This window comes from Barbatula barbatula (assembly GCF_947034865.1).
Source record: "Barbatula barbatula genome assembly, chromosome: 18".
Lineage (NCBI taxonomy): Eukaryota > Metazoa > Chordata > Actinopteri > Cypriniformes > Nemacheilidae > Barbatula > Barbatula barbatula.
The window spans coordinates 2,733,758-2,752,052 of record NC_136781.1 but is presented as its reverse complement, the minus strand read 5'-3'; the positions used below and the strand labels follow the sequence as shown (position 1 = coordinate 2,752,052).

The following is an 18,295-nucleotide window of genomic DNA, read 5'->3' as shown; positions in this document are numbered from 1 at the left end:
CATAATAGTCAGACATGGAAATAGTCTTATGTTTGGTTCGAAACTGGATTGTAAATCTTTCAAATGCCAGGGAAACCCACCTAGACAACGACGTGAAAACGCTACATATTCTCAAATACATTAATAACATTATGCTAAACTAGTTTAAGTAATAACTTGTGTAGCTCTTGCCAAATGGTGGATTCCCTGTGCGGCTCAATTGTCAGACAAAATAATTAACATTTTTCTATAGAAACAAACAAAATAATACACACATGGGTTCTTCTAACATAAAGCTACAGAAAAATATCAAGAAATCATTTTGTAATGAAATTGTGTGGCAATCTTCCAGTGGTAATATGTGGTATTACACTGTTAATAATAACAAAAAGCTCTGGGATTTACATCACACCAGACACAACGGATATCAGACGGTTACTTTAAACATGTTATTTTATTGTCTTAAAAAGTTACACAATCCCTAAGCAAGGGATTTAGTACACTAAAACATTTAACAGCACGACTACACAGCTGGGGAATGTTTGAAATATTATAGACTTTACCAAAAAATTCCCCTCGTAGATTTTTATACTCAGCTTGACAGATAGCCATCTCTTACAGAATGACGCGATGTCACAAAAAGGAACAATGTTATTGAGAACCATAAGAAATCCATCATGTTTAGGGAAGACATTGCATGGACTATCAGTATTTCGTATGAAATATGTTCAGTATAAACAGCACATCCGTTGGGATGATTTTTTTCCTTTTTTTTCCTTTTACAGTCACTAGAGAACAGGCATTAGTGCAAAAATGGTATTACAAGGTAATTCTGCCTGTAGTTATGCCTTTTTATTTAATAACGTGACACTTTGCTGTCCTTTAGAATCCATTTTCGAGTTATGACTGGACTCCTGCTCAGAGATAAATGATGACAGATGTTTACTAAATGGAACAGTGAAACCTTATTTCACATTTTAGAGAGATTATAATTTAAAAACTTATTTTAAATGTATTTAACAGTTTTTGAGTACTGGGACAAAACAAGCTACAGAACTGAAAATAGTTTATATACCAAACAATTGCTTGGTTGTTTGATAAAAGGTGCCATTTGTTAACAATTAGTTGATGCATTAGCTAGCATGTAACGCTAACAATACTTCTATAGCATTTATTAATATTAATTTATTAATTTATTAACAGTATTGACAAGAACTAACATTAACAAGGATTAATAAATGCTGAAAAACTATATTGTTCAATGTTAACTAATGCCTTTACTACTGTTAACTAATAGCACCTTATTGCAAAGTGTTACCGATAAATCTGTTCAACATAAATGTAATAAAATAAAGTAAAATACTGTAAAAATTTTCAGAAAAAATGTAGATAAAAGAAATGCAGTCAATTCATTTCAATGGGAAAGATCAGATTTAGTGGCTATAGGGGGTGATCATTGTTTTAATACGTTAAGTATCCAAATGCATTTAACTAAAAATACATCAAACTGTAAAACATGTTTTCTCCCATGTATCAAAAATCTGTATAATATTGATCTAATTCTTTTTTATCATGAATTGATATTAAAATAAAAGAACTGTAAGAATATGATGGAAATAATAACAATAAAAAACTAATGGCCGGACACATCAGAGATATGCCCTTCTACATGGTCCTATAAGATTCCAAACTCTACACAGTCTCTCTATTACAATGAGAACGGCAACTTACTAACGCTTTGATGGTCTCGGTGTGATTGAGAAGCAGTAGCAGTACATTCACAGTTTGCAAGCTGATAGTGTATGTCTAATACAGCAGAGATCTGAGATGCGGGATGGAAATCTCTTGTGTCCCTCTACGACTGTACAGATTGTGGAGGTAGCAATGTGTGTCATTTCGTTCTGTATTAGAAAGCACCTGGTTAAAATAGAAAATCGACAAAAATGGATTCATACTTTACATATCGGTCCATTCGATGAGAAAGCACCAGTAGTATCTCATTTTTTTTAAACAAATAATGCCATGGTGGTGTTTTAAACTACAGAAGTAACCCACAACGGTGGACAGGACACAAGGTTATGTTCAAACGATTGAAACAGAAGAGTAGGCCTATAGTTTGTTCCGATTTTCAGGATTGCCGCCAATAACATAGAAAACCATGACCAGCAAATATGACACGGCAAGTCAGAAGGGACCTGAGATTACAGAATGATGCTCGGCAGAAATGAACGAATAGGCAGAGGCAATGCAGCTAGTTTGGATCAGAAGACCAATAAAACCCGTAGTGGATACGCTAAGCTATAAAGGACCAACAAATGTGTTTGATTGAGGATTTCATCCCAAACATGATCGTAGATCCCCTCAAATGTCGTCCTAATGGAGTGACCTGTATGTGTGCAGCGATATTTGTTGTTACAAATATCTTAAACAAAACAAAAAACTACAAGATACCCCCAGTGAATCATGACGAACGGTGTTTCTGTATTTGAAAATACAGCTGAAATAGTCTTCACATTTACTCGTAAGGTCCTGCCTGTCAGATTGTAACAGTCCCGATGAAGAATAACAGATTAACAGGTGGCGCCCCCCGCAGGTTCCGTCACTACACGCTGGTGATGGAGGCCTGTTTCTCAGTGCGAGTGGCGGGCTGCTCACGAACGGTACGGAAGCCGGGGGCCTGGTAGGGCGGCGGGGGTCTTTTGGTGCCAATGTGTCCCGGACTCAAAGCCAGATTCTGGCGTCTGCTATTTTCCACATTACTTGACGTGTTTGAAGCGAGACTTTCCCGTGTGCTGAAGCAGTACAGAAGGACAAGGAAAGAGAGAAATAGAAGGAGAAGTGTTATGAAGAAAACTCAATCAGTCACAGGTTAAAAAGAGACAAAGATGTGCATTGTCTAGGTTTTAAAGGGACCGTTCACCCAAAAAGGAATATTCTGCATGAAAAAGCATCATAAAAACATTGTATTTTATGACTTCAGGGGGGCACTTTAAAAATGGCTTTAAAGTTACGTGGACCACTTTTAGTGCGTTTTAATTTAGTCATTTTATAACTTGGCAAACCCAGACCCCACAGATTCTCATTATGTAACAAAAGATAAGTTTAACTCAAAACAATATTGCTGGGCTCACACCAAAAGTGAACAAGTCGCGTTCCATGCTCTTTACTACTCCCTGAAAACGTTTGTTATTTTCACGCGAGTGACGCGATCTGACAAATCTTCTCAACCTTCGTGGAAGACAAGATTGACGTGTGTTTGCATTGACTTTGTATGTAGCGCTTAATTCACGTTTGGTGTGATCCCAGAGTAAGCGTAAAAAAAAACATAGACGGAAGTTTCTTTTCAGCTTGAACCATCCCTTTAACATTACAACTACCTATAAGGATGTCTTATTAGCATCAAGAGAAACATAAGGAACAGAAAGAGCAGGAAAAACAAGAGCACAAAAATGGCTTTAAAGTTATGTGGTTAGGTTGGGAATAACATTTAAGTACACGTGACAAGGAATACAAACATGAAGAAACAACATTTATATATATTAGGGGTTATGGATGGATTTTGGCACTTGTCTACAGATCATCGTGACAGGTTTATTTACACTGGCTGTGTTAAAAACAGCTTCATATGTTATGAATTCCATATTAAATGTGACTGCACACATTTGAAAGGGTGAATGTAGAACTGAATAGATTTGTGGGAGTAAATAAAATCAGAGAACAACAACAGATGACTCATAGTCGACTTGTCAATCTGAATCTTCTGTAACAAATCCATTCAGCTCGAACTAAAATTCATTAAACTTTTCTGAAAACATTATATAACGTTGTGCAATTTTAGGTGAGGATTCGTTTCTTTATTCCCTCGAAGATGAAAGTTGTCGTATTTCTCTATGTATAATTTAACCTCTTTCAGAGATTCATTGACTTCTGCCGTTTCAATCTTCACATTTTATTACTATTGTTTATTATTATTATACTGTAAACAAATGCGATGAGTCAAAAAAGGGACAAACCCAACCATTGAGTTATCAATTATTTAAAGGTCCAAAAACAATATTTGCCTTAGTTTGACCATATGTAAAAAACACATACGTTGTTTAATATACTGCTAGTTAAAAGCGTGACACTTTGAGCTTTAATTTTCTTTCGATCATGTTTTGACAGTGACTTGTTACCACATGGAAGAGGGTAAAATGAAAACAGGAAATAAATTCACAAACACACATACACACGAATACTGCAACTGAACCACTGTATGAAAAACAATTTAATTGGGGGAAAAAACAAACATTCACAATTTTAAAACAAAAACATGGGGAACATTTTGTTTCCTCAAATGTTTGAAATATCTCATCAACCTGTTTGGCCTGAAGCCTCGCTGGCTGACCCGAGCAACAAATACAGTGCTTGTTTTTTCTTCATCCAATCACATGTTTTCCTAAACACATTCAGAAAATGCACTTCATGAATTTCAACAACAGGTCAGATTCAATGCATGCTGGATTTTCTAAAGTGGAATTGTAAGTCTTTTCTATGTCTATCTCCTGCAAAACAGGTTTAAATCCAACTTCTCTGTTTCTGAGTCAATATTATTGCACTGTGAACATGAAGACGTCTACAGTCTTTAGTCTACAGTCTTTCAATATGAGAGGTTTCAGACATTGGGAAGACATCCGGACAAAGGTCAGGGTGCAAGGACAGGGTACAACTTAAAACTGCACAAGTTTCATCATGTGCTCAAGGCAACAAGTCCAAATGAATGATTTCTGTTAAGGCCTCATATGTCACATATCAACAGTGACTCAAGTGTGCTTATGTGTTTTATATTGTTATGCTCAACCCGCTGGAGCTTAGTTAAGAACACATGATGCAACAACGCAGCATTTATAAAAACATGACGTTCATTCTGACAAAATGAACAGATAAAATATAAACATAATATGCAAACACAAATTCAATAAAAATGGTGTAAACCCTTTCAAATATTGCAGTTGAAATTGGTAGTGGTTGACCTAAAGTGTATTCGGATAGTTCACCCAAAACTAAAAATGATCTTATTTATTTACCCTCGTGTCATTTAAAACCTGCATACGACTCTTTCTTGTGTGAAACGCAACGTTCTTCCTCAACATCCATCTTTCTTAGGGTTTGACACAATAAAGTCATATAGGTTTGGATTGACACAAGGGTGAATAAACAATGACTGATTTTTCATTTTAGTAAACATTATTCAAAGCCGTATTAGACCTGAAACATACTCTACACAAGTGTAGTCAAACTAATGTGAACTCAAATGCTTCTAGATTTCATGCCAATAAAAAAACTAATTCAATTTGGTGGATTTGTAGCTATAGCGGGCTTCCATGTAAACCATAAGTTTGCACAACAATCATTGTTATGGCAAAGCAACTGTGCAAAGATAATTGTGCTGTCCTTGGGTATAGAAGGAAATATCATGTTTGTTTTAATGGCACCGACATTTGAAAGTAACTATTGCTTTTTTAGGTTTGTTACTGGCATGGCAATGTAAGAATGGGACATTGCACTTGAAATGCTTTTATAGTGTATGTTTCTGGCCTTAAAGGGATACTTCAACCAAAAATGAAAATTCTGTCATCATTTACTCACCTTCGAGTCGTTCCAAATCTGTATAAAATGTCTTTGTTCTGATGAACACAGAGAAAGATATTTGGAAGAATGCTTATAACCAGACAGATTTTGCCCCCCATTGACTAACATAGCAGGAAAAAATACAGCGTTACTCAAAAGTGCCCCAGAACTGTTTGATGTCCAACATTTTTCAAAATGTCTTCTTTGGTGTTCAACAGAACAAAAAAATTATGATCATTTTTCCTACATAGGAAAATCTGTTTGGTTATAAGGATTTGTCCAAATATCTTTCTCTGTGTTCATCAGAGCAAAGACATTTATACAGATTTGGAACAACACGAAGGTGAGTAAATGATGACAGAATATTCATTTTTGGTTGAAGTATCCCTTTTATCTCATTCGCTACCGCTGCGTAAAATAATTACGTTTGCATGAATTGGAATTAAACTCTACAGAATCCTATAAAAGCAAAAAAAGTCCTGTTTTAGGTTAAAAACAAGGATAATACTGCATGTCTATTCATAGAATAGCATGCCCACCATTTCACCAACAAAACACGTAAACCCTTAAAGTGGCCCTGAGTGCCTTACCGTGGCGAATTAAATCCACTATCCACAGTCACACTGCTGGAGTCCATACTGTCCAATCGTGTTGAATGAACAGCTTTTTGGCTGCTGTTGCCCTCGCCTTCCTTGGGGCTCAAGAAGGTGAGGTTCTTTTCGAATTTGCGCTGCAGATCCCTCTCCTTCTCCCGATCCAACAGCCACTGCATGGTTCCTCCCTCTTCCATTACCTTCTCCTGCACCCTGTTCTTATGACTCGTCTCCTCCGAGTCATCATCCGACACATTGTAGTAGTCGAAGGTGGTTTCCGCGCACGACGCCTGTTCCTGACCAGAAGAAGGTGGCACGGTCAGCGGTAGGGGTTTGTCAAAGTGCTCTTGAGTCTCTAGCACCTCGGTTGACTTTGTGTGAGGAGACCGACGTATCGTACCCGGCCTGGAGAAGCTGCTCTCCACGTATTCCGGGGGTTTGAATAACGTCTCCTGACTGTAAACCTCCGGCATGTTGTCCAAGTCACCTGAGTCTGGATTGTGTTGGCGCGACAATCGTCCGTTGGGGATCGGCTCGGGAGTCTGGCTTGTTATCGCTATGGGAATACTACTTGGTCCCATTGCGTTTTCCTCTTGATATTCCATAGGGTGCGACGGGGTAAGATGAGGGGTTAGGTGAGGGGTTAAGTGAGGAGTCGTTCGGCCCGATGAGATCCCCTTCCAGACGCTGTCTGTATAGTCATGGCTGGAAAGATGGGGCTGTAAAGAAGATGGGGCAGAAAGAGAGACTTCATTCGCCGCAGTGCACTGGAAATAATCGCCCACGGGCATTTTGGGAGAGCAAGACATCAAGTCGTTGTAAGCAGGAAGACTATCCCTGCTTTTACTCTTCTCCAGCGTCCTGTAAAGCACGGCGTCCTCCGTAGTTCCTCTCCCCATGTCAGGCACACAAACATCAGAATGTAATCTAGCAGCAGAGAGCATGATACGGGAATAGTGGGTTGTCTTTGCAGATGCCCTTAAAGTACCGTCATCAGTATAATACCGACTTCTGTCATCGGGACTGCACTCAAAGTCTTCCGGAGGACCCAAGAATTGACCGCCGAGCGGTCCTTTAGAGTTGTCCATGGAGCGGGACCTCTCTTTGGCCTTGTCCGACCTCTCGTGTCGTGACTTCCTCTCTTGCGTGTGACTGTGACTTCGATGAACTTTAGAATGGGACTGTGCCCTGGAGGGTTCCGGGAACGGCATCTCTGTCCTCCGCTTTGCCAATTCTCCGGAAACATCCCATTCTGGTGCGGTGGTGAAATGAGACTCCACAATATTGGGGTTGCTGTGTACCAAATACTTCCCCCTATTCCGCTCCATGGACATCATGGTTTCACGTGGAGAACGCACCAATGAGGAACTGTAGAATTTGTAGTCCCTGTCGTAGGATATGTCCAGATTAGATCCTTCAGAAGGGTCGCCCCTGGACACTCGTGTTTTGCTATGTGAACGTGAGGTCTTGCACTGCTGGGTCTTGCGATGACTGCGACTCCGCTTGTTGCGGGCGCTCTGCTGGGCCGAGGCGTTTGCTCGGTTCCTTTGTGCTTTCTCCTCCTCCAGCCGCTTCATGACGGCCGTGTGGCGAGCCAAGTTCTCCACAGTCAGATCTGGGTTTATGCGACGTATGATCTCCATCTCCACCTCTCTGGGAACCGTGTTGGGCGTCTCCTCGTCACGCAGCGGCCACTCCTCAGGTGGGAACTGGGCGGAGAACGTGGCTAGATGTTTCGTCTTGTCCTTCTTAAAGCTGAGCCTAAAGAGCTTCAGCCCAAATTTCTTGGACTGCTTCTCCCCACTGCTGCTGCTTGTTCCGTCTTTACTTTGTTTACTGTTCGTCTCTGTTTTGAATGGAAAGCTAAGTGTACTTTTACTCTTCTCCGTTGACTGCTGAGGGGGAGGAGACACAGGAGATTGCTCTTTATGCTCCTTAGACCTTCTCTGTAAGGTTGAGGTATGTGTGACGGGCATGTCCTCCCGGTGAGTGTTGTTGTAGGAGTCGCTGTGGTTCTTGTGGTGAGATCGTTCCCGGACGCATCCGGGCGTGGAGGGGGTCATGGTACCCGAATGAGGGGAGGCACAGGGTTGCTGTTGCATGCGGTCCGGTATCCTCTCGTCCAGGTGGTACCACTTGCTGTTAGTCCTAATGAGGGAGGGCGTGATGAAGTATGTCTGCTGGGTGACAATGAAATAACCCTCTGGGGTGGGGTAGATCTTTCGCTCTCGGACCAGCATGTTGAGTGTGTGCCGCAGAATCTCCATACTCGGAGTGGGGACACCTGTTAGAGAGACAAGAGGATCAGGTTTACTTTAGCAAAACTAGTCAAATGAATGACACGGAATTACACAATCTTAACATGATCAACATAACAACTACACAATAGACCATTGAAAGACCACACGTTATAAATAATATTACACTTTTTTATTATACACATTTTGCAACAATTTTATTAACTGGCAAATCGCAGTGTTTACAACAGCGAATGCTGTAAAATGTAAAATATAAGATCTAAAATATTAGATATATTTAGAGCTTTTGAGAAGTGACACAATTTTTATAAAAAAATTAATTTAATTAAATATAAAATGAATGATGAACAGATTATTGTACATTAGGTTTTATGAACTCATAATAATAAAGAAACCTGTAAGTATGTACTGTATGTAACCGGATAGCACACATACATCTGGGAAATGTCTATTTTATGTCTGCATTTACATCTGTAAGTCATATATTTTTATTATTCTTTGCTCATTTGTAATGTGTCTCTGAGATGTCTCCTATCAGAAGTCATATAGACATCTAGAAGATGCTTGTAAGATGTTTATGATTTAAGATGTATGTATAACTGTCTTTTCTAAGACATTTATCAGATCTTAAACAGAGGCACAGCAGATGTTTAAGTCATTTATTGTCGATTTACTGTTTTCAACATGAAACCATAACAAATAATGTGAAAAACATTCAGTGAAAATATAACCTTGAAATCTTTTGATTAAGACCATGTTAAAGACTGAAATCCATGTTTAGAAAGCCAACAATTTTTGTATTTGTGGTGCAAAACAATAAAATGTAGTGTCAGTAAAATCATTGTGACTACTCAGAATCTATCATACGATAAAGAACAAAAGAAATGGCCTGTTAAACATACCCTTACACGTAAATGTGTGTTTAAACTTTATGTGTTATGTGTCAACTAAGTCCATTACTTCAACCGCACATTATATAACCACACTGACATTCGGCCATGTTTGATATGACACAAATGTGTATAATGCATCATATAGCCAATGTTCAGTGGTGGCTGGCCTCTCTGTCTGCTTGACTTGCTTTAGAGCTCTGCTGCCATTACCCCGCATTACATCATGAAGTCCTCAAAACCGGCCTGGTGTGACGCAACACCCCGATCAAACGGCCATGTTTCAGGGGTGTATTATCCAATATATGTCCCTGTCTGTGCTATTGAACTCTCCAGCCTAAACGCAACTGGAGAAGATATTTGTGAGAACATCCAAAGTTAAGATATTGTTTTACCGTTTCTTCATCACTTGTAGATATCACCTTCTTAAGTTATATTCTGGGATGGTATTCAGATGGTCCATCCAAGATTATTATCTTCACCAGAAAGAGCATTCTGCTCCACCAGCTAGACCAGCACAAAACAAAAGTGTCCACCAAACCTAAGCAGCATAAAGTAATCTCAGTATGGAAAAGCATGCCGGCTCAAGCCGGCTTTTTGTAGCGGGGCCATTAGATGTCTTTAGTACACTGGTATGGAGAAAGGTTGCCTGAACTTACATCATGGTTGCCTGCTTCGTTTCCTTGTCAATGAGGTGCAATCCTAATTCATCCTTACAAACACTCTTTGACGTTCTTAAGCGACCGTCTAATTCAATCGAGAAAAACAACCTCTGGTTTATCTCAGACATTAACTTCTCTTACAACGAGCTTAAGATGTCACTTTCTCTTGGTTTTAAAAGAGTCATTGGACACGGCTTAAACAAATATTATCGTTTGTTTTAGATCAAATTCAATGTGTACACACAATTTAAGGTTCAAAAAAGCTGTATTTTCAATATTGCGTGCATGTTTGTATCTCGCTGATTTTTTGTGCTATGATTGGCCAGTTAACCAGTACGTAGCGATTGGTGGAATACTGTGAGCGTGTGATGAAATGTAACGCCTCTTACCATATTTGGAACATCAGGTTCCAAAGAAATTGTACTGACAGGTCCGCCCACCTAACTATAACTTTTGGGCGGTCTTAGTCAAATCATATCACGAACTGACGTAGATTTGTGGGGGTGTGGTTACACAAGGCATTCAGGCAGGTCTGGGTGAGCATTTGCTTTCAGATAGTATGTATATTTTTTCCAATACTTTTTGCAATTGTACGTGTCTAATACATGCATTGGCCACTTATAACACACCAAAGACGCAGCAAAACAGTTATTTGTGCCATATGACCCATTTAAAAACATTCACATTAACTAAATTAAATATACGCATACCATATATGTATTTTGCAGTCCGAAGGCAGAATAAGCATGCTAACATAAAGCTACTCTTTTGCCGTGATCATCAGGTAAATACACTCGCAAACCTGTCAAAAGAAAGCTGGAGATTCTGACCTGCCCTCTTGATCCTGCCAAAATGATTCGGTTGAAAGTTGACTGGACAGATGAGCAAATATTGCTGGGTAAATCCAGTGTTCAGAGAGAAAGCTGAAAGGGTGAGGTCATGACCCTATGACAACCTCACGGTTCACTACTGATACTATAGCAACAACCTCACAAGACTCTCTTTTGCTCAGCATCATGCTCAGAGCATCTTAAAGGGATAGTTCACCCAAAAACGTCAATTCTGTCATCATTCATGCATTCACGCTCATTTCAATTTCAAATCTGAATACATTTTCTTGTTCTGTTGAATACAAAATAAGGTATTTTGAAGCATGCGGGAAACCAAACAGTTCTGGGCAGGGACGGATAAACGCGAGGGCATACCTGGCACGTGCCCGGGGCACTAGACTAGCAGGGGGCCCTGGCAAATTTAATTTGGTCAATGTTGCCCCAGAACTGTTACATCACAAACATTTTCCAAATATCTTCTTTTGTGTAAAGCGTAACAATAAAATGTATACAGATTTGAAATTGAGTAAATGATGACAGAATTTCAAAAATGAAGCCAGCATACAACATTGGACAAATTTACGGTCACCACAAAATAAAGTCCGTTGTTCAAATGATTAAGATTTTTTGCACTGTGCCATTTTTATGACAATCGTAGATGTTGTGTGTTGTCATTGTCCGAGCGCATTACCTGGGAAACATGTTGCTAAATGCTCGATGAGAGTGTCTTGAGTGACAGTCTTCCGGGCGGAGTTCATGGCAGAAATGGCCAGGCACAGGATTTCTCCCAGTGGGATGAACTGGGATTGGCTGATGGGAGACATACTGATAGGAGACACATCACCTGCAGGAAGATAAAGGTCAAAGGTGACTACAATTGTAAATTTTCCTACTATGGTAGTCAATGGGTTCCAAAAACTGTTAGGTTACAAGCATTTTTCCAAATATCTTTCTCCGTGTTCAACTTAACAAAGAAAGGTATACAGGTTTGTATAAAGTCTAGAGGAGACTTTCATTTTTGTGTGAACTCTCCTATTGAAGGAAAACGTGTGTATAGCAAGTTTTACAGGGTTCGCAAATATACATTCAAAATAAAAAAAAAACATACATTTCCAAGGATAACAATTAAATGACTCAATGACTTTAAAACCTTGCACTTACAGTACAACACAAACAATACTTTTGGACCTTGACCAAACCTCTCCGACAGTACAAGCAAAACTACATTTCCTATCTCAAATCGTTGATTTTGTCCAAAAGTGTTTTCCCAACACATTACCATTATTAAATAAAAGAAGTTCACCTGTGGCTGTATAAAATAAAACCCATCATTCATAGCTACCAACTTAACGCTTCAAACTGACCCACATTCTGCACAACTCGCTCAACGATCTCACCCAAAAATAGCCCAGAAAATCTGGAGCTCAGCTGCCCAGGAAACACTCTGAAAGTGGCACCCGAAGGAGGCAGCACACCCAGCCAACAGGCCCTGGCAGTGGGGTAAGTAGCTCAGCACAGACCCTTGGCTCTACGGATCCAAATCAAGCTTATCTGGTAGGCAAAGCGAGGACAGTCAGGCACACATTGTTAATGCATCTTCCTGGCCGGTGAAGAACAAGGGTAAGCTGATTAGAACAAAACACACATGTGAGAAGTGCACAAGGAGATTTGGTCTCCTGGGTGGAAAGCGATAACCCGTCGTGCTCTGGGTGGTACGACTGATAAAGATGAAACACTGACCGAGGATCTGTCTGATGTCACCGGGTGGAGGCGATCGGGGCTGTACATGCAGAAACCCGATCGTACATGACACAACAACACGAGTAGAGATACACATGAGAGTTACATTTACAGCTTGGCCTGATGCCATAAGCCGGGTGCCATTACTAGAACACTGTCCAGGAGGTTCAGATGACAAAACCCAGGTGTACAAGAGATTAAGAGGACAAAAAACAATAATTGTACGGTTTGAGGTTCTAAAGCAATCCCTTGACAGGCATAAAGCACAAGAAATAGCTACTTTAGTACACGATTATTGGAGAAAATACGACCTAAGGGTAAATAAGTGATCTGTCTGGATTTATGATGACACCTATCAAAACATACAAATAAATAATGATAGAATTTCCATTTTTGGGTAAACTATCTCTTTAACAGCAATGCATTTTTGGCAAGGTAATTTCCCCCCGCAGATTGGAAGCTTACTCCACCAGGTGTTTTAACTTGTGCTTCTCAGCATCACCCACAATTCAACTTTAAACTCAACACCGAACTCTAAACTCACAGATATGTGTCAGTCTCCTAACCCTGTGCATACTCACTCGGTCATGTACGACCCACATTTCCCCTGTGAGATGTTTTACGACAGAAAACCTCTCCTGTCAAGACACTGACAGAACCGTTCCTCTATCCCTTCCAGAAGAAATACATCAAACCTCCAAAACTGCGGTCATATGTGACCGGGTTACAGGACCACAGATACCGGCGAGTAAACAGACTCGGGTCCAAACATCACGTCATCACCAGAAGAGGCATCATACTAATTTCTTCTAAAAACACACTTAAAGAGATTTACTACAATATTCCAGCATATTTATTTATGTGGCCTAATTTGACCAAACTGACTTACAACTGTAATTGTGTCTTTAAGTAATAGTTCACCCAAAAACTAAAATCCGGTCATCATTTGGCACTCACCGTCTTGTTATTTCAGACCTGTATGACTTTCTTCCTTTCGCAGAACACAAAAGGAAGATGCTTTGAAGAATGTTGGTAACTGAAAAGAACTGCCACACATTCACGTCTAATGTATGGACACAAAACAAACACAAAAGGAAGATATTTATAAGAACGTTGATAACCAAACAACATGAACCTCCTTGATGTCTACTGTACGGACAAAATGTCTTTTGTTTTCCACAGAAGAAAGAGTCAAAAACATGTTTTGAACAACATGAGGGTGAATAAATGATGACAGAATGTCTATTTTTGGATGAACTATCCCTTTAAATCATCGCCTGTCAATACCAAACACTGACTGTATGTCACACTGGACAGCAAATGCACCCACAAGACAATATTTAAATTCTACATCTATGTTTTCGAAAATGGAGCACTAGACAGCTCTACTCTCAGTCCCTTCTCTAAATAAAATTCCCAGAAAAGTCCTGAATGACCCAAATCTCCACAACACGGTGCATTTACTTTGGCTTAAACTAGGTCTTATTCCAGAAAATGAGTTTCATTACACAATACCGGCAGTGATGGAGGACAAAGAGGAGGTGCTGTGTTCTGCTTCCTGGACGAATCTTCAAGGCTTTGATCTCTCTGATGACCGATGGTGCTGATAACATTCGACAGCAGGATGCCACCGGCTCTGCGCATTACAATGAAACTCAAACATCTGACACAGCCTGTCATTTGTGTTCAGAATGAAACTCAGGTTTCTATTACATGACACTTTAGGATACTTCCTTCTGATCGGTCAAACGTGGCTAGTTTTAAAACAAATGACTGTTTTAACTGTCCACTGACCCAGAAAAGGACTTTATTAATTTGGTAAGTAGATGTGTACATATCTCTACATAAACTGTATGTGACTTTTTTTGCAGAACACAAAAGAAGATATTTAGTGAAATGTCTCGGTAGTTTTGTGTCCATACAACGGAAGGTCAATGAGGGGTCAGTGTTGTCTGTAGTGTTCTTTATAATATCTTCATTTGTGTTCTGCACAAGAATATAAGTCATAGAGAGTTAGAATGACACGAGTGTGAATAGACGATAATTGTAAAAATGATAAAAAAACTGAATAAAAAGGAAAAGTATTCGGAAAGCTTTCAACGCTGAAGGAGATCTCATAGTTCATCATTACTTTATCTTTACGTTTTCTTTATAAAATGCCTTTTTAAATTTGTATATATAATATAACAATAAGTCTAAATAATGATAATAATAATAATGTATCACAACAATTAGCCACTTAAATTAAATAAATAACAACATGTAACAATTGCAGTACGAGATGATTCTCAATAATAAATACGAAAATGTACCACGATAATGTTTTTGGACACAACTCCAACTCCATGATGTCATGTCAATATTACCATTAAGTTCATTAGTAGACCTTACAGTACTACGGTACTATCATCCGATACCATGGTACCACCACATTACTCAGAAGCATCACACTATACCTCCACACACCTTGTAGAAAAGCATGCCAAGTGACCTGTGGAGACTTCCAAAGACAACTAGGAACACAGGAAGTGACCTCACACGCCACCAACAAAGAGCAGCATTATCAGTAACAAAATGGAAAACATGTGATGTTGCTGTCAGCTTTACCACCCCCCAAAAGAAAAACTAGGCAGACATTTTCAACCCATCCTGCTCCATTTGTCTAACACCCCTCCCCCTAACAGTAGGCCCCGAGCAGGGGGCTCGCCTGATGGCTGACAGGGGGAGACACAAGTGCTGAAGGGTCTCGAGTCTCCCGTCTTTATCTGATCCCTCCGCAACAGCTGCAGCGATCGGCACGAGTGATGCGCACGCATGTTAACCAAATGCCAGTTCCCAGAAAAAGCCAGAAAACAGAGACAGAAAAATACACATGCACTATCGAAGGGGGCTGCCGCTGGAATAAGATAAGAGAGGAGGATGGTACGCACGAGACACCCTCGCGCATGCCGCCGTAGTAGTAAACAAACCCCCCACAGCTTGGGCTCTTTGTCCAAACACCTCCCGATCAACCCCACCCCCTCTTTTGTGATTCATTCTGACAACACTACGGCGCGCAGACTAATTGCGGCATGCACGACACATGCGCGCGGCCTCGCTGAAAGAGAAGAAGATGGTGCTCTACCTTGGCTATTTCCCTGCAGCTCCAGCTCCTAAAATCCAAGCGGGATCCTTGCGAGAGCCGAGCACAGACAAATGAGCATTCACTCTAGGGTCTTACCCAGCATGCACTGGTCCACACAAAGAGAGGGGAGGTGTGACCAATCACATTGGGGTGGGGGGGCTGTCCTTACAACACTCAATCGCAGGAATGCCCACTGACACAGTCTTGTGGGCGGGGCTTTTTGGAAATGGTTGTTATGGCAACGCATCCCTGTTGTAGATGGTGCCTGTTCCATGAGTACATTTTCTCTCCCTAATGAAAATTAACAACGGTTTACTGTAGTTAAAGTGAAACTATCGTGTTTTTTAAATAATATGGTTACTGTAGTAAAACCGTGGTTGATTTGTGACTACCACGATTTGACTTAAGTATCTTGGGTTTAATTTATAGTAAACCATGATTCATTTTCATAAGCGTTTGCATAAGGGTTATTTTCATAATGGCTTTAACTCTTTTCCCCGTATCATTTACAGATGATCAGGTTTAATGCGGTTGTATGACAAACTGTATTGTTGGGAACCAATTTGAAATGTACGTTTACTCGTTTCGCAGACACTTTCATTCAAGGCAACATACAAATGAGAGAGCATTTAACATTTTGTTTAAGAAAATCACACAAAGAGGTCGTTTACTTCGCACACCATATTTACCCTACAGAACGCTGTCACGCGTGACATCGCACAACACTGACGCCCATATGCTCAAATCCAATGTCACTACCATGTGCACACTTCCGAGCGTGTATCGTCATGGGACCTGTTAGGAGGGGTGCTGGTAAGAATGGAGGGGGGGGTGAGATGGGAGGAGGGGTGGCTTCTTAAGAGGAAGGACACATGGGCGATCACAATGGGTTTAGACACAGAGGATTTGCTGTCTCATGCTGTTGGCCCCTATAATGAAATCAGTTTCCCAGGCTTGAGTAAGAAAAGAGTTAATCACACAGTGAGTCAATACATTATGATAAAGCCCAATGCAATCAGTAGAGTACTATAATATATTTAGTGAGAAATGGAAAATAAATGGCATTTTTACAAATTGATGATTGTTAAATGGGGTTTTGATTGTAAAATCTTTGCAGCAATCCTTTAAATCCCTTTACAATGGAACTCAATTCTAGAGGACAGCTGAATACGTCGGTGCTGGAGAACGGGACATGATGCCTTAAAATACATGATCTGTTTCTGACTTTCAGAAAGAATCAATCGGCAAGGCTTTCGCATATCCAAGCACGTCGCACATGTTTGTCAGAAAATGCGAACACATACCTTATAATAAAAGTGTAAACTTCAGCCAACGTTACGATAAAACGTCAGTGTGCAATTGTGATTCATAGGTTACTCAAGCCTTGCCAAACATTTGAGCCAAAGAAAGTAACACACAAACCCACAAACTGTCAGCTCTGAATCTCTTTAGGGGCCTGGTCTCATAGAACAAGACTTTAAATGGAAATACTCTATTCATCTGATACAGCCTCGCCACTTTTCTCAAAGTCCTGACTCATTAACCAAATTAGGCAATTTGGTCCTTTAAATAAAGACAAATAATAACAGATAACAGTGCAATCAATGACCTGTACGAAAATAAAAGCATGCTCTATTGTAAACACAAACACACAAGGGAAGAACACCACAGTTGACACGGTCTTGCTTCCTGACAGAATGTCAATAAGATATCACAACAACAGAAAAGCATGACTTCTCCATTATGTCAAACTGTCTGCAGCCTTAAAACACCAACCTTGCACATAAAATAATTTCAATCTTATTTATAACTGAAGTGTGGTAATAAATAAAAGGGCAGTTGTTTATCAGATGCACTAAAAATACTTATATTAGACAAATAGAATTGACAAAGTTTAAGTGAAAGGAATATGTGTGTCCTGTAATTCTGTTACACAAGTCTTATGCTAATCCTTACAAAAACAAGCTCATTAATGTGTGCTAATATAGTGCCCTATGATTTCTGCGATGCAGAAAACCCAGAAGGAATCGTGAAATCCTAACAAAAAAAACTCAATTAGCCGTATAACACAAAATGGCACAGAATCTGGCGAATATATAAAGAGTATGTATGTGAAGTCACTTTCCCACATGAACACAGCAAAACACGTAGGTTTTTAATATAGTTTATAAGTGAAAACTATAGTTTACTGAAGTATTTTTGATGTAGGCAAATATATTGCTCACTATTGTATAGTAAAAGACGGAAAACACAGAATCCGGAAAAACAAAAAAGCGGAATTTAGGAAAAATCTAATGGATTTCATAACTAAAAATAAAGTTTTTTAAAATATATACTTTATGTACCATTTTCAATCTAGTTAAGAACTCAAAACTTTACTACTGTTACACTTTTAGTATCGTCTTTATTAACTAAAGAGTGGACCAAATGGTCCCAAGCAGAATTGAAAAAGTACACTTACAAGTTTACTAGTACAACAAAGTAAACCTGAACTTTGTTTAAGTACACTCAATAAAATGAACTTGAAGTAAGGGAACAAGTAACCGGCGCGACGTGACAAGAATCGCATTAGAACCAATTGGCCATAATAATAAAAAATTGTGTTCATA

The 18,295-nt window shown here is 39.6% G+C and overlaps 1 protein-coding gene across 1 annotated transcript in view; it reads right to left on the bottom strand.

Moving 5' to 3' along the window:
- Nucleotides 1-2,581: 2,581 nt before the first annotated feature.
- The window catches only part of stox2b (storkhead box 2b), a gene marked incomplete at both ends in the record, with an annotated part of 46,410 nt that continues 30,696 nt past the window's right edge, over nt 2,582-18,295 (bottom strand). Inside the window, 3 exon segments of the mRNA XM_079480627.1 lie at nt 2,582-2,771; nt 6,180-8,466; nt 11,514-11,666. Coding sequence (XP_079336753.1) covers nt 2,582-2,771; nt 6,180-8,466; nt 11,514-11,666 — 2,630 coding nt within the window.